We start from the raw sequence: 22,657 nt of genomic DNA on the forward strand, positions 1-22,657 counted from the left end.
CCTGTGGGTTCTTATCGGCCGTTGGGAGGTGTGTAGCAGGAGACGGTCTCTCAGATATCCAGGTCCAGTGAACTTTCTGTTCCCTTGAAGATGTTTCGATTCTCACACAAGAAACTTCCTGAACGAAGAAACGAAACGTCTTCAAAGAATAGCAAGAAAGTCCACCTGCCTCTTGAAAAAGCCCCTTTGGGACATCTCTGCGGGCGTTCGACCCACCCTGCTGCTCTGGAATTCTGGGCATTGTAGTCCAATAGCAATATATAGCAGTAGACTTATATACCGCTTCATAGGCCTTTCAGGCCTCTCTAAGCGGTTTACAGAGAGTCAGCATATTGCCCCCAACAATCTGGGTCCTCATTTTACCCACCTCGGAAGGATGGAAGGCTGAGTCAACCCTGAGCCGGTGAGATTTGAACCGCTGACCTGCTGATCTAGCAGTAGCCTGCAGTGCTGCATTTAACCACTGCGCCACCTTGGCTCTGCCTCCATTGTAGGGAGGCAATCGAAATGAATGGAATGGAATTGAATTGAATTAAATTTATTATATTTCTATGCTGCCCTTTTCCCCAAAGGGGACTCAGGGCGGCTCACAACCCAAGTCAAAGGGGGGGGGGGGTATAGTAAGGAATAAAAAAGACGAACAAAACAATACCACAATTTAAAAACACACAACAGTCATACCATTCGAGGGGGGACAAAAGCTCATTAGCCCCAGGCCTGTCGGAATAGCCAGGTTTTAAGGGCTTTGCAGAAGGCCTGGAGGGTGGTGAGGATTCGAATCTCCACGGGGAGTTCGTTCCAGAGGGTCGGAGCAGCCACAGAGAAGGCTCTCCTCCGGGTGGTCGCCAGTCGGCATTGGCCGGCGGATGGGATTCGGAGGAGGCCTAATCTGTGGGATCTAATCGGTCTAGTGGAGGTGATTGGCAGCAGGCGGTCTCTCAAGTACCCAGGTCCAATACCATGAAGGGCTTTATAAGTGACGACTAGCGCCTTGAAGCGTATCCGAAGACCAATAGGCAGCCAGTGCAGCTCGCGGAGGATAGGTGTGACGTGGGTGTACCGAGGCGCACCCACAATCGCTCGCGCGGCTGCATTCTGGACAAGCTGAAGTCTCCGAATGCTCTTCAAGGGCTGCCCCATGTAGAGCACATTGCAGTAGTCCAGTCTTGAGGTCACAAGGGCACGAGTGACTGTTGTATGACTGAATGGCTTTGTAAAGCTGCCTCCCCAGGTGGGCCAGACAGAAAATATGAGCTAATTCCATTTTATTGCAAGCTGACATTAACAGCATCTTGCAAGTTTGAAAGCACGAACCTCCCGCCGTCTCTTTTACAGTCTGAGAAGTAAGGAGGTTCCTTTCTGAGCTTCTTTCTCCTCCCCTTGTGCAGCTGAGGGCAAACCTGTCTCTTCTCTGACTGGTCCCTCGCCAGAATCTCTTTTCTTCCCTCTCTCAAGGTCTTTCCCGCACACCCTCACAGGACCTGTTTGATGTAGCTAAAGATGTTTGCCCGCAGTGAATCTGCTTTGAGTTGGAGGTCATCTTCCCCTCCATCCATTCACCTCCCTGCCCTGGCTTTGTAGTCCCCTGTCCCACCAAACGTGCACAGCCTTGTGTGTCCGAGAGTGTCTCACAACACAACCTTTGCCTGCTTTCAGGTGAAGCTAGACCTGACCTTGGGCGACCTGACCAAAATCGGGAAGTCGCAAAAGTACACCTTAAGCGTGGACGTGGAAGGGGGGAAGCTGGTGGTCCTGAAGAAGCAGAAGGACTCCCAGGAGGACTGGAACACTTTCACTCACGAGAAGAGTAAGTCTCGCACTCACACCCACCTCAGCCGGTCCTTCAGCGGGTGGCCTGGCTGGCTCCCCACCTTCTCAGAGTCCTGGTTGGGTGTCCAAAGTTGGCCAATTTCTAAATGGAAACCAATTCAGGGTGGAGGGGCTTCTCTCCAGCAGAAACCGCCTGAGTCCCCTCAGGGAAAAGGGCGGCCTATAAATCTTAATAAAATGTCTTAATAAAAATGTCTAAGAAACAGCTTCAAATCATCCTTGACTTACAACCATTCAACTTATAACCAAAAGGGGGGAGTGGACCCCCAAAAGGGAAAACTAAACAGCAAAGGTGGGAACAATGGGGAAAGATTGGGGGAAAAACTGGGGAAAGTTACCAAATGAATAGAACTAAAAGGGAGGGGGAAGAAAAAATATAGAAACTACAAAAACAAGAAAAAGAAAACGCTAGGCGGATGGGTGGAGAGAAGAGAATATGAGAGAAGTGAAGTTCCAGAGAGACTTAAGAGAAAATGGTTGAAAGGAGGGAAGAAGAAAAAGAATTTGCTAGTAGAATAGAATGAAATGTGTTAATATTGCCAATGGTATACAGCTAATACAATGTTTCTCAACCTTGGCAACTTTCAGTCCTGTGGACTTCAACTCCCAGAATTCCCCCAGCCTGGGGGATTCTGGGAGTTGAAGTCCAAAGGACTGAAGGTTGAGAAACACTGAGCTAATATGATGTTAGAGAAACATTGATACTGTTAATTGTGGGTAATTAATTAAGTGAAATGTTTACTATGCAAAATTAAATCTGCGGGTATATGTTATCAATACTAAAACAGCATAATAGATGGAAATGAAGTGTTAAAATTTGATTAACTTGGAGCGGGGGGGGAATAATGATATTGTTTATATATTAAGGAGACATTTAAGTTGGAAAATATGGAAAGAAAACAAGATGGCTGAAATTTGAAATGGAAATAGGATACTAAAACAGCATAATAGATGGAAATTAAATGTTAAAATTTGATTAACCTGGAGGGGGGGGAATAATGATATTGTTTATATATTAAGAAGAAATTTAAGTTGGAAAATATGGAAAGAAAATAAGATGGCTGAAATTTGAAATGGAAATAGGATGTAAAGTGAACTGTGCATAAGAGGAGATGTTAAGGGGGAAAACGCAGGCAACACTTTGTTTATAAAAAAATGTTAAAATATGTTTAATATGTTTAAAAAACATACCACCATTCATGTAGTGAGCATTTGATGTTGCAATGGCCATGAAAAAAGTTAGTTTGAGCCGTTTCCCACGCTTAACTACTACAGTTTCAGCATCCCTAAAGTCACAGGATCAAAATTCAGGTGCTTGGCAACTGGCATGTATGTATGCGTGTGTATCCGTGTCCTGGAATCATGTGATCTCCTTTTGAGGCTTTCCGACAAGCAAAGTAATAGCAATAGCAATAGCAATAGCAGTTAGACTTATATACCGCTCCATAGGGCTTTCAGCCCTCTCTAAGCGGTTTACAGAGTCAGCATATATCGCCCCCACAATTTGGGTCCTCATTTTACCCACCTCGGAAGGATGGAAGGCTGAGTCAACCTTAAGGCGGTGAGATTTGAACCGCCGAACTTCAGCTAGCAGTCAGCTGAAGTGGCCTGCAGTACTGCACTCTAACCACTGTGCCACCTCGGCTCCTTCAAAGTCACTGGGGAAGCCACCAGATTCACTTAACAGCTGTCTAACCAACTTAATCCCTTCCGCGATTCATTTAACAACTGTGGCAAGAAAGGATGCGAAAGGGGGCAAGGCCAATGTCTCACTTAGCAACAACAAAAACTTCGGGCTCAATTGTCGTAATTTGAGGCCTGCTGGTAGAGAAGAATCCGGAACTTCTGATAAGGAATTTTATTCTGGAGAAGGAAAAAAGGATTCGAATGGCTGCTGGGGGTGAAATCTCTGTTGGTAGCGAAAGCCGAATCCGAGTTCTCCGTCCTTTTGTCCTCCTCCAGCTCTTTTCTCTCTCTCGTCTCTTTCTAGGTTTGCTCCCATCCAGACTTTCCGACCGTTGCTCTCATGTGACTACAGTTAGTCCTCAACTTGTGACTGTAATTGAGCCCCAAATTTCTGTGGCTAAGCGAGACGCTTGTTGAGTTTTGCCCCATTTGATGGCTTTTTGTTGCCACCGTTGTTAAGACAGTGTTTCTCAACCTTGGTGACTTTAAGTCCTGTGGACTTCAACTCCCAGAAACCCCCAGCCAGCGCAGCTGCGCTGGCTGGGGGATTCTGGGAGTTGAAGTCCACAGGACTTAAAGTCGCCAAGGTTGAGAAACACTGTCTTAAAGTGAATCACTGCAGTTGTTAAGTTAGTGACACCGCTGTTAAGTGAACCTTAAGTGAACGCTCGTCGGAAGGTCGCAACTGGGGGTCATATGACCGTGGGACACTGCAAACGTCACAAATACGAGTCGCGTTCCGAGGGTCTGAATTTTGACCACATGAGTGCAGGGTGCAGCAACGGGCGTTAAGTGAAAAGCGTCCTTTTTTCAGTGACTTCAAAGCGTCACTAAGTGAACATTTGTTAAGTTTACCTGCACAGTGAAGGCCCCGGGGATGGGTTAATGGGAAAGAGGGAATCCGTGTTTCTTGACCCCCCCACCACCCCTTCTTCCCTCTCCTCCTCCTCCCAGTCCGTCAGCTGATCAAATCCCAGCGGGTGCAGAATAAACTGGGGATCGTCTTTGAGAAGGAGAAGGACAAGACTCAGCGGAAGGACTTCGTCTTCGTCAGCGCCAGGGTGAGTTTGGCTGACCTCAAGGTGCCAGCTGCCAATGGGCTGCTCCCTGAAAGGCAGCTGGTTTTTAGTAGGGAAAAAATTCTTCCTGCTGGACTCCCAATCACCCCTACAGAGTTTTAAGACCGGGGGGGGGGGTGGGTGGGGGGGGGTTAGTTGGGGGAAATCTGAAACGCTGGGCATTTCTTTGGGGGGGGGGGTACAGCGGTAGCCCCCCCAAATGCACACACTTTTAGGCTGAACTGAATTGCCAATCAAGGAGAATATATTTTTTTTCTTGGTGAAAAGGTCTTTATTTTTTATTATTCTTTATTTTTAGGGAGGGAGGGAAGAAGAAGTAGGACCGTTGTAAGATAAGATGGATCTATGGGATGTTAAAAAAGCAATCTTCAAGTATATTGTCAACAGTAGGGAAAAATTGTTACAAATACATATTATTAATAACAGTTATGAGATCATATAATTGTGAATGTATATATGAAATTGATAAAAAAATTGAATAAACCTAAAGGAAGGAGAGAAGAAAGGAGGGAAGGAAGGAAGGAGGGAAGGAAGGAGGGGAGAGAAGGAAGGAAGGAGGGAAGGAAGGAGCGAAGGAAGGAGAGTAGGAGAGAAGAAACGAGGGAAGGAAAGAGGGAGGGAAGAAGAAGTAGGACCGTTGTAAGATAAGATGGATCTATGGGATGTTAAGAAAGCAATCTTCAAGTATATTGTCAACTGTAGGGAAAAATTGTTATAAATACATATTATTAATAACAGTTATGAGATCATATAATTGTGAATGTATGTATGAAATTGATAAAAAAATTGAATAAACCTAAAGGAAGGAGAAAAGAAAGGAGGGAAGGAAGGAAGGAGGGAAGGAAGGAGGGGAGAGAAGGAAGGAAGGAGGGAAGGAAGGAGCGAAGGAAGGAGAGTAGGAGAGAAGAAACGAGGGAAGGAAAGAGGGAGGGAAGAAGAAGTAGGACCGTTGTAAGATAAGATGGATCTATGGGATGTTAAGAAAGCAATCTTCAAGTATATTGTCAACTGTAGGGGGGAAAATTGTTATAAATGCATATTATTAATAACAGTTATGAGATCATATAATTGTGAATGTATGTATGAAATTGATAAAAGGAGAGTATTTGTAGCTCAGGGTTGAACTGGGGAGGGGGGTCCTTGGTGGTCTCTGAGCGTGGCTGTTGCTGGCAGACGCTTCATGGCCCAACTAGGGAACATCATCAGGACTAGTCCTCCTCCCCCTCCCGCCTGTAAACTCCACTCCCTTTTAGCACTGATGCTGTTACCAAGTTGGGTCGTGAAACGTCTGCCAGAAAAGCCCCTCCAGGGGGGTACGTGGATCAGAGCAGTGGGAGGTGATTCCTTGTGGGAGTGGCCCATGCGAGGCCCTCCAGGGTCTCCCGTCCCCCCGTGGCCTTCCGTGCTCTGCTAAACAGCCCACATGGTCGCTTAATGACCCACACACACTCACTTAACAACAGCAATGGGGTTAGGGTTAAAACTCATTTCACAACCGTCTGACTAACTTGGCAACTGTAGTGTTTCACTTAACGACTGTGGCGGGAAAGGTCATAAACGCGGGGACGGGACTCGCTTAACCACCGTCTCACATATCAACAGAAATTTTGGGCTCAATCCTGGTCGTCATAAGTCAAGGACCAGCTGTATTTTTTTCATCTTAGATTGTCCTCTCTAATGCACGAAGGGGGAGGTGGGGGGGGCATTTGGGGCTGTGGGTCCAGTGGGGAAGCAAAGTGGGGGACTCTGAGTGGGGCTTCCCTTTCACCCCCCCCCCTTCAGAAACGAGAGGCCTTCTGCCAGCTGCTGCAGCTGATGAAGAACTGGCACTGCAGCCAGGATGAGCCGGACATGATCTCCATCTTCATCGGCACCTGGAACATGGGTGAGCCCCGGGGGGGGGGGGGGAGGAGGAGTTAGGGTTCTCTTTCTTTCCTTCTTTCCTTTCTTCCTTTCTTTCCTTTCCTTTCTTTCCTATTTTTCTTTCTTTCTTTTTCTTTCCTTCTTTCTTTTTCTTTTTTTCTTATTTTTTTCTCTTTCTTTCATTCCTTTCTTTCTCTCCTTTCTTTCCTTCCTTTCCTTTCCTTTTTTCTTTCTTTCTTTTTCTTCCTTTCTTCCTTTCCTATTTTCTTTCTTTCTTTTCTTTCTTTTCTTTCTTTTTCTTCCTTTCCTTCTTTCTTTTCTTCCTTTCTTTCCTTTCTTTCCTACTTTTCTTTCTTTCTTTTTCTTTCTTTCTTTCCTTCTTTCTTTTTCTTTTTTCTTTTTCTTTTTTTCTTATTTTTTCTCTTTCTCTCCTTCTTTCTCTCCTTCTTTCTTTCTTTCCTTTCCTTTCTTTCCTTTCTTTCCTTTTCTTTTTTCTTTCTTTTTCTTTCTTTCTTTTTCTTTCTTTCCTTTCCTTTCTTTTTCTTTTTTTCTTATTTTTTCTCTTTCTTTCATTCCTTTTTCTCCTTCTTTCTTTCATTCCTTTCCTTTCCTTCCTTTCCTTCTTTCCTTTCCTTTTTTGTTTCTTTCTCCTTTCTTCCTTTTCTTCTTTCTTGTCTTTCTTTCTTTTTCTTTCCTTTCTTTCCTTCCTACTTTTCTTTCTTTTTTTCTTTCTTTTTTTTCTCTTTCTTTCTTTCCTTTTCTTCTTTATTTCTTTTTCTTCCTTTCTTCCTTTCCTTCTTTCTTTCCTTCCTTTCCTTTCCTTTCTTTCCAACTTTTCTTTCTTTCTTTTCCTTTCTTTCTTTTCCTTTCTTTCTTTCCTTTCTCTTTTTCTTTCTTTCTCCTTCCTTCCTTCCTTCCTTCCTTCCTTCTTTTTATATAAATTTATATGCTTCCCCTGTCAATCCCCAAAGCAACTCTGGGAAGGCTCACGATACAGATGTTGGCCTGGGAAGGCGTGGCAACCGGCTTCTCTGCCCTGAGCCCCCTCGGGAACCTCCTGACCGCCCTCCCTCCTCTTCCCCCCACAGGCAGCATCCCCCCGTCCAAGAACATGGCCTCCTGGTTTGCCTCGAAGGGGCTGGGCAAGACCCTGGACGAGATGACCGTCTCCATCCCCCACGACATCTACGTCTTCGGCACCCAGGAGAACTCCCTGGGGGACAAGGAGTGGGTGGACGTCACACGCAGCGCCCTCAAGGACTTCACGGAGATCGAGTACCGGCTGGTGGGTGTGCAGGACTTGTGGGAGGGGCCCCCATTCCTTCTCTTACACCCCCCCCCCCTCAGGGCCTCTGTTCTGACCCAGCTCCCCAAACACAACGAACCCTCTGAAGGGAACTCAAAGGTTCCTTGATTAGGAGCCCCAGCAGAAAGTTCCTCTCTCAAGCCCATCCAGCCAGGAGAGGAATAGCCGTCTGCCCCCTCTATTCATCTCCGCCCCCTGCCTTTGACCCCCAGAGCTCGGGTGGGCTTCGCTAGCAGTGGTGGCTCTTCCGTCCCAAGGACCAGCCCATAGATTTCCTCTGCTCTCCTCTCCTCTGCCTTCTGTGTATCCGCGTAAGGCACTGGGCCCAGCTGTTCCTCCTCTTCCTCATCAGCCCCCTCCAGACCTGGGGGCTGTTGACGCTCCCTCTGAGGGCTGATTGACAGCTCAGGCTCCGCCTCTGTCTCTCTCTCTCTGCCAGCTCCATCCCCTCTTCCCCCTCGCAGCTCTCAGCTGCCCCTGACTCCCACTCCTCCTCCTTCTCCTCCTCCTCCTCTGGGGAGGGAAGCGGTGGCTCCACCCACAGGCCACTGGGGTCTCCCCTGCCCCCCAGTTGAAGCCCCCCCCCCCACTCTCAATGTCCCTCCAGATCGCCATGCAGTCCCTCTGGAACATCAAAATCGCCGTCCTGGTGAAACCAGAGCACGAGAATCGGATCAGCCACGTTGGCACCTCCAGCGTCAAAACTGGCATCGCCAACACTCTGGGTAAGGGGCAGCCTCTCGGGGAAGGGGCTGCGCTGGGCTCCCTTCTCAGGACGATGGGCACGGGGGGGGGGGGTTCCGGACCACGTCAGACCCTCCCCCGCAACAGGCAAGGGCGGCTTCGTGAGAGCCACTTTGGTCCACTGGTTAAGGCGCCTGGCTAGAAACTGGGACGGGGAGTTCTAGTCTTGACTTAGGCACGAAAGCCAGCTGGGTGACTCTGGGCCAGTCCCTCTCTCTCAAAGCAACCCGCCTCACAGGGCTGTTGTTATGGAGAAAATAGGAGGAGGAAGGTGTGCTGGATCTGCTTGTTGCCTTGAATTATTTATAAAAATGATAAAGGCAGGATAGCGTATTAAATCTGTCTGTCTGTCAGTCTGTCACCTGTGTCTGTCTGTCTATGTCTGTCTATCATCATTAATTATCTATCTATCTATCTATCTATCTATCTATCTATCTATCTATCTATCATCTCTCTCATCTCTCTCTCTCTCTCTCATCTATCTATATCTATCTATCTTATCATCTATCTATCTGTCTGTATCTATCTTATCATCTATCATCTATCTATCTAATCATCTATCTATCTATTTATCTATCTATCTATCTATCATCTATCTACCTACTATCTATCTATCTATCTATCTATCATCTATCTATCTATCTATCTATCATCTATCTATCTATCTATCTCATCTATCTATCTCATCTATCTATCTATCTATCTATCTATCTATCTATCTATCTATCTATCATCTATCTATCTATCTATCTACCTACCTACCTACCTACCTACCTACCTACCTACCTATCTATCTATCTATCTATCTATCTATCTATCTATCTATCATCTATCTACCTACTATCTATCTATCTATCTATCTATCTATCTATCTATCATCTATCTATCTATCTATCTATCTATCTCATCTATCTATCTCATCTATCTATCTATCTATCTATCTATCTATCTATCTATCTATCTATCTATCTATCTATCTATCTATCTATCTATCTATCTATCTATCTATCATTCTTCTCTGTGTGTCCTCCCCCTCTCTCTCCCTCCCGGGAGCCGAAGCCTTTGCAGTCCATCTTCATGCCAGCCCAATTTTATAAAAAACATTAAATTCACTGGGGGGGGGAGGGTGGGGGGGGGGCAGCTCGACTCTTTCTTCTGACCAGGAAATGAGCCGCATCCCCTCCCGTGTGCTCCGCAGGCAACAAGGGGGCCGTGGGTGTCTCCTTCATGTTCAACGGCACCTCCTTCGGCTTCGTCAACTGCCACCTCACCTCCGGCAACGAGAAGACCGCCAGGTGAGCCCCCTCCCCCCTCCCTCCCTCCCCCCCAGTCCCAGTGTAAAGGGCTTTAAGTCTGGGGGGTCTCCCTGAGCGGGAGCTGAAGCTTCCTCACCGTGGCTGGGAGCCTCCCTGCACTTCTCCCATGATGGCCTCAAACCCCAAGGTTGCCCATAGACACGGCACAACTGGCACAAGGGCAGGGCGTCCTCGCTTTGTGACCACAGAGGAGCCTGACGTTTCTGTTGATACATTTGTTAAGTGTTTGCTCCATTTTGCCACCTCTCCTGCCACAGTTGTTAAGCGAATCGCTGCGGTTGTTAAGTTAGTCACACGGTCGTTAAGCGAATCCAGCTTCCCCGTTGACTTTGCTTGTCAGAAGGTGGCCAAAGGGGAATCACGCAACTCTGGGATAGTTCAACCGTCGTAAATGTGAGTCAGTTGCCAAGCACCCGCATGTAAATCACGTGACCATGGAGATGCTACAATGGTCATAAGTGTGAAAAATGCTCGTAAGCCCCTTTTTTTCAGTGACTACGAATGGTCACTAAATGGACAGTGTTGTAAGTCAAGGACTGCCTACATTCAGGCATGCCTGTTAAGACTAACTGGAATTGGGGGCACTTGCAATGGACTTTTCGGTGCTGTTATAAGCGAACTTATGACCATTTTTCACACTTACGACCATTGCAGCATCTCCATGGCCACGTGAATAAAATTCGGGCGCTTGGCCACTGACTCGTATTTATGACCATTTCAGTGTCCCCGGGAGTCGCACGATCCCCTTTTGCGACCTTCTGACCAGCGAAGTCAGTGGAGAAGCCAAATTCACCGAAAAAACCAAGTTGATAACTAAACATCTGCAGTGATTCACTTAGCAACGGTGGCACGAAAGGTCGTAAAACGGGGTGAAATTCACTTGGCGAATGTTTCTGCTTAGCGACAGATACTTTGGGCTCTGTTGTGGTCGTAAGTCAAGGACCTCCTGCGTGAGCAAACCCAACCTCCCCTTTTTTGCCCCCCCCCCCCAGGAGGAACCAGAATTACCTGGACATCCTCCGTCTCCTGGCCCTGGGGGACAAGCAGCTGAGCTCCTTCGACATCTCCCTACGCTTCACCCACCTCTTCTGGTTCGGGGACCTCAACTACCGCCTGGACATGGACATCCAGGTGAGGACGACCTTCGGGGGCGGCCTGTGGTGCCGGGGACGGAATCGAGGAGGGGATTCAGGGGCACCTGAGCATGGACAGAGGGCTGCTCCGTTGCCACAAAGACTGTGGGAATCCAGGCTGGATTCCCTGAAATTGTGTGTGTGTGGGGGGGATGAACGTGGCTGACCAGGAGAGCTTGACCCGTGGATTGAAAGGGAGCCGGCCTTTTCCCTCCCCCCCTCTAGGAAATCCTCAACTACATCAACCGCAAGGAGTTCGAGCCCCTCCTCAAAGTGGACCAGCTCAACCTGGAGAAGGAGAAGCACAAGATCTTCCTGCGATTCAGTGAGCAGCCGGTCCCTCCAAAGGGATCCCTTTCTTGCTATCGACAGAGGAGATCCTTTGTGGCTCAGGGTTGAAATGAGGGGTGTGTGTGTGTGTGTGTGTGTCTTTGGTGCTTTCCGAGCAGGGCTGATCTTCTTGCAGACGTTACGTGACCCAACTAGGGAACGTCATCAGTGCTACGGTAGAAGGGAAGAAGGTTTGGGGAGAGGAGAAGAGGAAGAGGAGGAAAAAGATGAGAAGGGAGGAGGAGGAAGACTGTGGGGCTCCTTGGTGCTCTCTGAGCTTGGCTGTTTTCTTGCAGACGTCACATGACCCAACTAGGGAACATCATCAGTGCTAGAAGGGAAGGTAGTTTATGGAGAGGAGGAAGAAGACTGTGGGGTCCTTCCTTGCAGACATTTCACGGCCCAACTAGGGAACATCATCAGTGCTAGAAGGGAAGAAGGCTTGCAAGAGAGGACTGTGGGGTCTTTGGTGCTCTCTGAGCTTGGCTGTTTTCTTGCGGACGTCACATGACCCAACTAGGGAACGTCATCAGTGGAAGAAGGGAGTAGGATTTGCCCAGTCCTGCCACAGGGGATCTAGGAGCCCCAATTTTGGGGGGAAGGTCCACATTTGGGCTGCAAAAGCAGCTTTTCTTTCACCCTCATACGAAACCAAAGGGATCCCCTTCTCTGAACAGGAACACGAGGGTCTCTAACAAACTCCTGCTCCCCCACCCCTTCACCCTTCCAACAAGAGCCTGCTCCCCTTGCTCGAAGCCCCTTCCTCAGAAAACCGGACGGGGCCAACCTCTGATCTCTGGATTGCCTCCTCCTCCTCTTTTAGGTGAAGAGGAAGTCACCTTCCCTCCCACCTACCGCTACGAGAGAGGGTCCCGCGACACTTACGTGTGGCACAAACAGAAGCCCACTGGGGTAAGTGCCTGGGGGTCCTGGGGGGGGGCTTGGGTGGAGGAGGAGGGCTTGGAGCGGTGGGGGGGGGGGTGAGCTCTCTTTGCAGGTTAACCAGCTTGATTGGCAGTCAAGGAGTCCAGCCTGTTTGCAGAACCCAGATACACCATGGGAGTGTTTTTTAGGGTCTGAGTTCCTTCGCCCGCTTCCACGGGTGTCCTGAGCCTTCAGCTCAGTGTTTCTTAGTCTTTGCAACTTTAGGGTGCGTGGGCTCCCAAAATTTGGGAGTTCAAGTCCACCCTTCTTAAAACTGAAAGCTCAGAACTGAAATCTGCACATTTTAAAATTGCATTCAGGGAGTTGAAATCGGTGCACCTTAATTTTTAATGAATCCTGGGAGTCGAAGTCCACGCATCTTGTTGTAAATGTGTTTTTTATTTTCCATTTTCATTTTCGTACAGTCACACATATACTGTGCATAACCGGGGCCATATAACAATAAACAATAAACACAGCCATTCCTCTTATGAGTAGTATCCCCAAAAATAGAAACCCAATGTACCTCTTCAACCCTCCATACACCCTTTCTTTCGCCCCCCTCCAACTTTCCGTCTTCCCTCCATCATTCCCCTCTACCCTACTTCCCTTCCCCCTCTACCACACCTCTCTCCAATACACTCCCTCCCTTCCTTCTCACCCTCCCTCCAATCCTCTCTCCCACCCTCTCTACCCCTCTTTCTTCTATCCCTCTACTCCTCCCTTCGGTGTATTTCTACAATCTATTAATATATTCAGCTTGTCCTATTTTTTTCAGTGGAATTAAAGAGCAACAGTATACAAGTGCAGTCACGTTACTTAAAATCTAACACATACTATGTATCCCCCCCTCCCCCCTAACACCCCACCTCCCTTCCCCCCCCCCGACTTCCCAGAGCCCGTAAACGGTATAGATTTTTAACAAACACAGTCTAAAATATATTAAGACAAAGGAAATAAAAAAGAAGAAGTTAATAACATCTCTGCCTTGAACTCAGCTTCTTCCTGTTGCACTAGTTATGAACAGTTTAGATTATTCCTAATCTTAAATCCACGCATCTTAAAGTTGCCACGGTTGAGAAACACGTCTCTAATCCATCCGTGTGAGACCCAGGAACAAATGGAGAAGCCTCCATCTCCTGGCTTGCTCACCTGAGGTCTTGTTGTCTTGGCCGAAAGCAGGGAATCCATCTACCTTGTGTTGGGTATCACCAATAGACCATCCAAAAGATCTCAGTGAGTTCAACAGGCTTTGTAAATCTCACATGACCTCACGCAGGTTCACTTGGCTATTTCCTCCATGTTCAGAGCCTGGATTATTGGGGGGGGGGGAAATCAACAACATCTGGTTGAGCCAACATGGTTGAGTGCTCTTGATCCAATATCCAAAACGTCTCTTCTTTTCCCTGACCCAGGTCAGAACCAACGTCCCTTCTTGGTGTGACCGCATTCTCTGGAAGTCCTACCCAGAGACACACATCAATTGCACCTCCTATGGTAAGTTCCACGCCACTGTGGCGCTTTCGGCTTCCCTGGACGTGGTCACAGCTGGACCACTGACACCTTCATCTGCAAGCATCTCCCCATCTTCTCTCCCATACAACGATGTGTTGTGTCATGATTTGTGGGGTCAATGACAGTCCCTTGTCCAGCCTCCCAGTTCCATGGGGGTTCCTTGGTCCATCTGCAGCCTCCTCCTCCACTCCTCCTCCTCCTCCTCCTCCTCCTCCTCCTCCTCCTCCTCCTCCTCCTCCTCCAGGGAGAAGGGTAGATCCCACCATGGTTGAAGGCATCTCTTGTTTTCTTGGTCAGGCTGTACGGATGATATCATGAGCAGCGACCACTCCCCGGTCTTCGCAGCCTTTGAAGTTGGAGTCACGTCCCAGTTCGTTTCCAAAAAAGGTATTTCCAGGGAGGAGGGCTGGGTGGTTGTGTGTGTGTGTGTGTGTGTGTGTGGTGTAGTGTAAATAGCAATAGCAGTAGACTTATATACCGCTTCATAGGCCTTTCAGGTCTCTCTAAGCGGTTTACAGAGAGTCAGCATATTGCCCCCAACAATCCGGGTCCTCATTTCACCCACCTCGGAAGGATGGAAGGCTGAGTCAACCCTGAGCCGGTGAGATTTGAACCGCTGACCTGCTGATCTAGCAGTAGCCTGCAGTGCTGCATTTAACCACTGCGCCACCTTGGCTCTTATGATCTGATCTTTAAATGATTAAATGATTAAATGATTAAAAGATTAAATGATCTGATAAGGAGTTTATCCAGGGAAAAACCTTTTCGCTTCGGTCCAGACAGGAGGATCCGGGACCATCTTGAGAAACCTGATGGGAAGGAAAATAAAAATAGAAAGTAGAGACCTTTTTTTTTCACAAGCGTATCGTCAACCTGGGCTTCTTCAAAGTGTGGCTACGCCCATTAACTTGGATTTGCTTTCAAAGGGGGATCATATAATAAATCCACGCAGGAGGGGTCCCTCGAGGCCCATGAGTCTTAAAAACAGGTGTCCTCCAGATTGCAATTGCAGGGAGCAACACAATAAGGATGGGAGGGCGGGTGAGAAGGAAGGGAGGGAGTGTACTGGGAGAGAGGAGTGGTAGAGGGGGAGGGGAAGTAGGGTAGAGGGGAATGATGGAGGGAAGATGGAAAGTTGGAGGGGGGGGAGAAAGAGGTGTACGGAGAGTGGAAGAGATATATTGGGTTTCTATTTTTTGGGGTATTGTTGGCAAGAGGAATGGCTGTGTTTATTGTTTACTGTTATATGGCCCCAGTTACGCACAGTATATATGTGACTGTACGAAAATGAAAATGGAAAATAAAAACACATTTGCAACAATAATTATTGTTGTAAAAGAGACTGTTTGTAGCTCAGGGCTCCTTGGTGCTCTCTGAGCTGGGTGGTTTTCTTGACGATGTTTCATCACCAAACTAGCTAACACCATCAGTGCTAGCGCTAGCCAGCTCTATTCCTTGACTAGCCCTGATGGAGGAGGAGCGGGAAATTGGTGATGAAACATCTGCAAGAAGACAGGCTCAGAGAGCACCAAGGACTCCACATCTGTAACGATGGGGACTTCTCAGAGACTTCTATTTGGCCACCGGATATCAGGGCCCCAAGAACCAGAACCCCAGGGGTAGAGTTCAAACTACCGTATTTTTTTAACTATAAGATGCACCGGTGTATAAGACGTACCAAGATTTCTAAGAGGTAAGTAAGAAAAAAAGTTTGAGTGATCTTTAAAATATCGGCATATCTTAAAGACCACTCAAATGAGAGATATAAACGAGACTGGGAAAAATGGATTGACTATATACAAAATAAATATGGGACCAAGAAATGCCAGTTAGCCTATGTTTAAGATCAGAAATGATTTAAATTGTTTAAAGTTGGTTCAGCAAGAAGAAGCTAAGGTCAATGTAGAATGTTATTAATTTTTTTTATTTCTTTTTTTTTCTCAACAGATTTTAGACTGTGTTTGTTAGAAATCCATACCGTGTACGGGTTCTGGGAAGTCGGGGGGGGGGAAGGTGGAGGGGGGTTGGGGAGAGGGTGGAGGGAGGGAGGGGTATATATTAGGCTAGACAAGAATTTGGTGGTAAACTAGAATTATTTTGATATACAAGAAATTGTACTTCGATGTCTTACTGATTGAGGAATGATGAAATGTTTGCCTTAAAAGAAATAAAACTTTTGAAATTAGATTTTCCAGCAGGCTACTAACTCCTAAGCTTTAAAAAAAAAATAGTTTTGCCCTCCCCGGCCCCCAGGAGCCCTCTGCAGGCTTCAGCAGGGCTGGGGGAAGGCCAAAACGCCCCTGTTTTGCACCAAAATGGGAGCATTTTTCCCTTCCCCCAACCCTGCTGAAGCCTGCAGAGGGCTCCTGGGGGGGGTTGGGGAAAGGCAAAAATACCCCCCGTTTTGGTGAAAAATGGGACACTGGGGTGGGGCTTCGGGAGGCCAAAAATGGCACGCCGGGGGGAAAAGGTGTGTCTTATACTCCGAAAAATACGGTAGCTGCTTTATTGCTTTCTGCCTATTTTACAGGAATCTTCCCAGACTGGCAGGTTGGCCCAGGGAAAGACTAGATAAGGCACAAAGGCATGGAGGAGTCATAAGTTGCCCTCTTGGGCTCTGATGGCTCAGGGATTCTGGGAGTTGAAGTCCACAGGTCTTAAAAGGGGCCGTAGTTCTCCCACCTCTGAGTCCATGCTAATCCTTCCGACTGGGGGTCTAGGACAACTGGGGTCCCCAACATCAAACCTGGAATTAAGATGGACGTTGGCCTGATTCAACAGGGCCACCTAACATTTTAATTAAAACAAATTCGGGGAAAAGTAATGCCGCTCCTTCTCCTCCGTCTCCAGGACTCTCAAAATCCTCAGACCAGGCCTACATAGAATTTGAGAGCATCGAAGCCATTGTGAAGACCGCCAGCCGGACAAAATTCTTCATTGAATTCTACTCCACCTGCCTGGAAGGTGAGGTTTCCCGTAACGTGCGAACGCTCAGGAGGACCTCCTCTGGTCAACTCCAGAGGTCCTTCACTCAGAACTTCCTCCCCAACTTTTGATAAGCCACTGAGCACCAAGGACCCCACAGAGTTAAGGGTCCTGGATGCATCATAGGGAAAACTGGAAGGAACTTGTATTATCCTGTTTGGCGGACTTGCCAAAACGTCGGCAAATGTTGGGTTCAAATACATCACAGCGATACAAGGACTTGTAGAAACTAGCATTCAACTGAAACCAGAATTGTTGAAGTTGTAGAGAGGACGTCTGCATGTCTTAAAGTTGCTCAGGTTGAGAAGTCACGTCGTCAGGGTCCCAAATAGCATCCAAAATTAAATCGGGGTCCGAGGCAAAGGATTCCTCAACGTTCCAATTTATGAAGAGAGCCATGTTGGCACATCTGGGAAAACCCAAGCTTCCCGGTTTCCCCCACCCAGTTGGAAGTTCAAGATCTTCCCCCCACCCACCCACAAGCCCATCCCATGGTCCCATCTTCCACTACCATGCGGGCAGTTCCACCCATTTTCAGTTCCGGCAAAGATGACCTTGATTTTTTAAGAAGAATGTTGTTATAGCTACATGCCACCCAACTCCATATAATCCCCCCTCCCATTTTCCCACAGTAGAAGTCCCAAAGAAAAGATGGCTTGCAGGTATGACACACGTCCTCTTTGGAGAGTGACCGTTACGAGATATCAAATGAACTGCTCTTCCACTCATCGGTGGTCACCTGGACTTTTTAACCCATGTCATGTGAGTCCCGGTGATTTGGCAGAAAACTCTCCCAAGTTTCTCCCAAGCGTCACCCATTTCTCTGCAGAGATGCCATCTTTGCTTGGCAGTTAGAAGTCACACCTTTACTTAGCACAGTGTTTCTCAACCTTGGCCACTTGAAGATGTCCGGACTTCAACTCCCAGAATTCCCCAGCCAGCGAATGCTGGCTGGGGAATTCTGGGAGTTGAAGTCCGGACATCTTCAAGTGGCCAAGGTTGAGAAACACTGTCCTAGACACTTCCCCTAAACGTTGCCACCTGATGGATGCTGGCTGGGGAATTCTGGGAGTTGAAGTCCGGACATCTTCAAGTTGCCAAGGTTGAGAAACACTGACTTAGCAACTTCAAGGTAGTCCAAATCTGGACCACGACGCCAGACATGGACTCTGGAGCTTTATGGAGATAAGCAGAATCCAGAACACGCCTGTTTGCCTCCCTAAGTAAACTAGAAGGAAGCCAACGTGAGTTTCTTCCAAATGTTGCCTCTGTTTCGCAGCCTTAAAACAGGGTCTCGGTTGTGAAAGCATCTCAGCCAAGTTCCTTTAAGGTCCTCTCCGTGGCTCTCTACCACCGACCTTCCCTTTTTCCTCCTAGAATTCAAAAAGAGCTTTGAGAACGATTCCCAGAGCAGTGACAACATCAATTTCTTGAAGGTCCAGTGGTCCTCCAGGCAACTGCCCACGGTGAGCGCTCTCTCTCCCCGTCCACTGGAAGGTCAACTTTGCTGTAAGGGTCTCTGAAGGGTAGAGGAGAGAAGCTATTGGGGCAAGGCTGGGAAGAGGGCAGGAAAGAATGTTCTGGAAGAGAAGCACGTCGGCGTTTCCCTGCCTGAGGAGATGCTCCAAAGGAGCATCGCTAGCTGAGGTGGCCACCATCTCTGACCTCTTCTCTCTCCACAGCTCAAGCCCATCCTCTCCGACATCGAATACTTGCAAGACCAGCACATTCTGTTGACCGTCAAATCTCTGGATGGCTACGAGTCCTACGGTGAGGAGCTGAGACAGCCTAGGGCAGTCTTTGAGAATGCGCGCACATGGGGGGCAGGGAGCACTAGGAACCAGAAGGGCAGCTCCCCGGTGCGCATGTGGCCACTGGGAAGCTGAGCTTCCAATTTGTGGCATGCATGCGTGCACGTGCGAAGATCAGCTGGCCAGTGAGTATGCGCGTGCCAGAAACTGAAAGCTCCGTTTCCCAGTGTGTGCATGTGCGCCAGGGAGCTGCTCTTCGGTTTCCAGCACTCCTGCGCATGCGAAGACCAGCTGGCCAGCGTGCGTGTGAACACCGGAACCTAGAAGAACACTGTTGGTGTGCCTGAAGAGATGGCTCTGAATGCCACTTCTGGCATGCATGCCATAGGTTGCCCCTCATGGGTCTAGTGGATCTCCAAGACCTCATCCTCGTGGTAAAAGCCCCCTGGCCTCCCCACTTTGCAAGGGGACAAATTGTTGAAGTCCACCCATCTTACAGTTGCCAAGGTTGGGAAGCCCCGTTTTCCTTGTTGAAGGCATCACTGTATAGTTTCACCAAGGTCCTGGACCTTCTCCAAGTCATGGAGACAAGGTCTTCTCTGCAGATCGGTGGTCCCTAACCCTTCTGGCACCACCAGGGGCCATTTCCATGGAAGACCCTTTTTCCACAGACCAAGGCCGGGATGGTTTCAGGGACAACTTAGATCCTGTGTAGATGCAGTTAAACACTTGGCTCGCTTGCTCGATGTCGCGTGGCCTGGTACTGATCCACAGCCCGGGACTTGGGGACCCCTGCTGTAGATTGGCTGGACCAGATTATCATAGAGCCACAGATGGGAAGACAGGAGCAGGCTGATTGGTTCTGTTCACCTTGGTAAGCTAAGTGAGACTCAACCGTCATTGGGTCAACGGAGATGCCTTCAACCAATGGCAGAGTAAGGGATGCCTAAGGAAGCCAACTAGACGGAAAGACTCAGGTCCTCCGTAGTTCTGAAATGGGGAGCTCAGAGAGGGTGAGTCCCCCAGATCCATCCCTCAGGCCTTCGGTCAAGCTGTGTTTCGAGCCTCAAGACCAACCCATTGACCAAGAGTCAACCCAACACAAGATCCCATCTCCTTGTCTCTCCCAGCTCACTGGCTCTGTGGCTTCCCTCCGCAGGAGAGTGCGTCATTGCCCTCAAGTCCATGATCGGGAGCACGGCGCAGCAGTTCCTCACCTACCTCTCCCACCGGGGGGAGGAGACGGGCAACATTCGGGGGTCCATGAGGGTTCGGGTCCCAGCGGAACGGATGGGGACTCGCGAGAGGCTGTATGGTGAGCTGGCAGAAGAGGAGTGAAGTGGGTGGGAGGTGGGCAGGTGGGCTTAAGCAGCAGGCGGGCTGAAGGGCCGACATTTGGAATATACGAAGGACAGATCTGGAGTAGGGAGATCGGATAGATCCGGGGGAGGGGGGGTCCTTGGTGCTCTCTGAGCTGGGTGTGTTTCTTGCAGACGTTTCATTCCCAAACTAGAGAACATCGTCAGTATTGGAAGGGAGTGGGGTTTGCAGAGAGGGAGAGGGGGGGGCTAGGAGGGGAAGGAAAAGCTGAAGGACGGGGTGGAGAGGACTGTGGGAGGGGGGGGGTCCTTGCTGCTCTCTGAGCTTGGTGGCTTTCCTGCAGACATTTCAAGACCCAACTAGGGAACAGCGTCAGTGCTAGAAGAGGGTGGGGTTTGCTCTCTCTCTATACTGTAAGTGGCTTGCCCTGCCAGTATGGGTGAGGGGGTTCCTTGGTGGTCCCTTGTTTGTCTACATTGGTAGATTAGATCTGATTAGATTTGAATCCAGAGTTTCTGAACTCACACACACACACACACAAACTATCTCTGGCTTCCTAGTTGCTTGTTTACATGGCGGGGATGGGAAGCCAGGCATCCCCAGGGAGCCACCTGGGCCAGCGGTGCTTACAGGGTCTGTGTGTGTGTGAGAGAGAGAGAGAGAGAGACCCTTTCACACACACACACCGCCCTGAGATTGCCCCCCCTCCCTCCTCTTCAGAATGGATCAGCGTGGACAAAGACGAGACTGGAGCTGCTAAGGGGAAGCTGCCCCTTCCGGCATCCCGGACCAACCTGGAGCACAGCAGCAAGTAGGGCCGCCTTGAGGGAAAGGGGGTTGGGGGGAAATGGACCCTGGGCAGAGGTGAGGGGTTTTTTGGGGGCGGGGGGGGGAGTTTTGCTAAGGAAAACTGGTCTATCTCACCACGATTCCCTCCTAGGGGTGTGTAACAGCAAATCAGACGGTTTGGGTTTTTCCCATCCCCCCCCCCCCCCGTCTGTTTCGTTTCAGTTTCAGTTTCACTTTATTTGTATGCCGCCCTTTTCCCTGGGGGGACTCAGGGCGGCTCACAGTTCAAAGGGGGGGGGAGGACAAACAATTTACAACATAAAAGCACTACATCATTTAAGAACTCAACAGTCATACAATTCGAGTAGGGGTTAGAGTCTTTAACCCCAGGCCAGTCGGGATAGCCAGATTTTAAGTGCGGCGCGGAAGGTCTGGAGGGTGGTGAGGGTCCGGATCTCTAAAAATGTCTTTAGATCCCCCGTTGCTCTCGTCCTCCCTTACCTGAGATCTCCCTTCCTGGAGGCCACCTGGTTGGGGAAGGTGGACTCCTGCAGCCTCCCTGGCCAGGTTCTTCCTTCGGAGGCTGGGCCTTCGTGAGGCCGGGGAGCATCTCCCCCCATCTCACCACATCCAACCTCTCTCCCCCTTCCTGTCTCCCCAGATCCGTTGGGCGCAAACATTCCTCGGGGGAAGGTCCCACTTGTCCGGTTGGGAAGCTCTTAGAAGAACAGGAGAAGTCCAGTGTCCTAACCACCAGCCGCCCACCTGCTCCACATCGTGGCACCTCCAAGGAGGAGGCCTCCCAGGGCAGGTGAGTGAGCCACAGGCAGAAGGACCAGGAAACCCATCAGCCCCTGAGCGGTTCAGGGCCCTTGTGATTCCTCTCCTGGAGATCTGGCCTCCTGGCCGTCCGTCACATCCACCTTTGAGCTTGTGGTTTTAGTGGTGGCTCATTCCAGGTGATCGTCCCTTCTCATTTCTCTCTCTGCACCTCTCCCGGGAGCAGAGGCAAAGGGATGACCTTGGCTTTCTAAGAAGGATGTTGTTATGGCTGCATATCACCCAACTCCGTATAATCCCCCCCTCCCATTTTCCCACAGTGTGACAGGCCTGAAGTCCAAAAAGAAAAGATGGCACGGCTGTTTCAGCAGCCACAATCTGGATCTTATTTTATTTATTTAATTGAATTTATATCCCCCCCCCCCGAATCTCACTCTGTTTAAGGTAGGGGTATCCAAACTCGGCAGCTTGCAGCCTTGTGGACTTAAAACTCTGAGAATTCCCCAGTCAGCCATCTCAAAGTCCACACGTCTTAAAGTTCAGTTTAAGGTCTCCTGCCCCAAGCAGGAGGGGGTTGGACTAGAAGACCTCTGGAGTCCCTTCCAGCCCCAAAAATCTAAGTTGAAAGCTTCCATTCCTTGTAGGTTTTCACCTTCCAGGTTCCTTCGTGTCCCAAAGGTGCTTTCTCTCAAAAGGCAAACTGGACTTGGTTTTACTTCGAAGACGTTTTGCTTCTCATCCAAGAAGCTTCATTCAGTTCTGGCGGGAGAGGGACGGGTTTCTGTTCCTGGAATTGTCTGGTCGTTATGAAAGTCGTTGAGGCCACGTGGAGGTTTAGCTCTGCCTGGGTAAATCGGGCCCTTGTGACCTCTAGGCTGGAATACTGCAATGTGCTCTACATGGGGCTGCCCTTGAAGAGCATCCGGCGACTCCAGCTAGTCCGGAATGCGGCCGCGCGAGCGATTGTGGGTGCACCTCGCTTCACCCACGTTACACCTATCCTCCGTGAGCTGCACTGGCTACCTGTTGATCCCCGGGTGCGCTTCAAGGTGCTACTTACCACCCACAAAGCCCTCCATGGCAGTGGATCTGCGTACTTGAGAGACCGCCTCCTGCCAATTACCTCCCTGCGACCTATTAGATCGCACAGATTGGGCCTCCTCCGAGTTCCATCTGCCAGTCAGTGTCGACTGGCGACTACGCGGAGGAGAGCCTTTTCAGTTGCAGCTCCGACCCTTTGGAACGATCTCCCCGTGGAGATCCGTACCCTCACCACCCTCCAGACCTTCCGCACAGCCCTCAAGTC

At 49.2% G+C, this 22,657-nt stretch overlaps 1 protein-coding gene across 2 annotated transcripts in view; it reads left to right on the top strand.

Moving 5' to 3' along the window:
* Window positions 1–22,657, top strand: part of INPPL1 (inositol polyphosphate phosphatase like 1) — a 68,463-nt gene that overhangs the window by 38,061 nt on the left and 7,745 nt on the right. For both annotated transcript variants that reach the window (XM_087720919.1, XM_087720918.1), the window contains exons 9-25: window positions 1,657–1,807; window positions 4,471–4,577; window positions 6,378–6,480; window positions 7,547–7,743; window positions 8,372–8,489; window positions 9,707–9,803; window positions 10,817–10,955; window positions 11,183–11,282; window positions 12,111–12,199; window positions 13,627–13,708; window positions 14,024–14,113; window positions 16,577–16,690; window positions 18,089–18,177; window positions 18,394–18,481; window positions 19,622–19,777; window positions 20,503–20,593; window positions 21,233–21,382. In XM_087720919.1, the coding sequence (XP_087577045.1) occupies window positions 1,657–1,807; window positions 4,471–4,577; window positions 6,378–6,480; window positions 7,547–7,743; window positions 8,372–8,489; window positions 9,707–9,803; window positions 10,817–10,955; window positions 11,183–11,282; window positions 12,111–12,199; window positions 13,627–13,708; window positions 14,024–14,113; window positions 16,577–16,690; window positions 18,089–18,177; window positions 18,394–18,481; window positions 19,622–19,777; window positions 20,503–20,593; window positions 21,233–21,382 (1,961 nt within the window). The remainder of the gene's footprint in view (window positions 1–1,656; window positions 1,808–4,470; window positions 4,578–6,377; window positions 6,481–7,546; window positions 7,744–8,371; window positions 8,490–9,706; window positions 9,804–10,816; window positions 10,956–11,182; window positions 11,283–12,110; window positions 12,200–13,626; window positions 13,709–14,023; window positions 14,114–16,576; window positions 16,691–18,088; window positions 18,178–18,393; window positions 18,482–19,621; window positions 19,778–20,502; window positions 20,594–21,232; window positions 21,383–22,657) is intronic.

The sequence above is a fragment of the Thamnophis sirtalis genome, unplaced genomic scaffold (assembly GCF_051295495.1).
Source record: "Thamnophis sirtalis isolate CommonGarterSnake01/CBP01778 unplaced genomic scaffold, rThaSir2_p1.2 scaffold_8, whole genome shotgun sequence".
NCBI classification, from domain to species: Eukaryota; Metazoa; Chordata; class Lepidosauria; order Squamata; family Natricidae; genus Thamnophis; species Thamnophis sirtalis.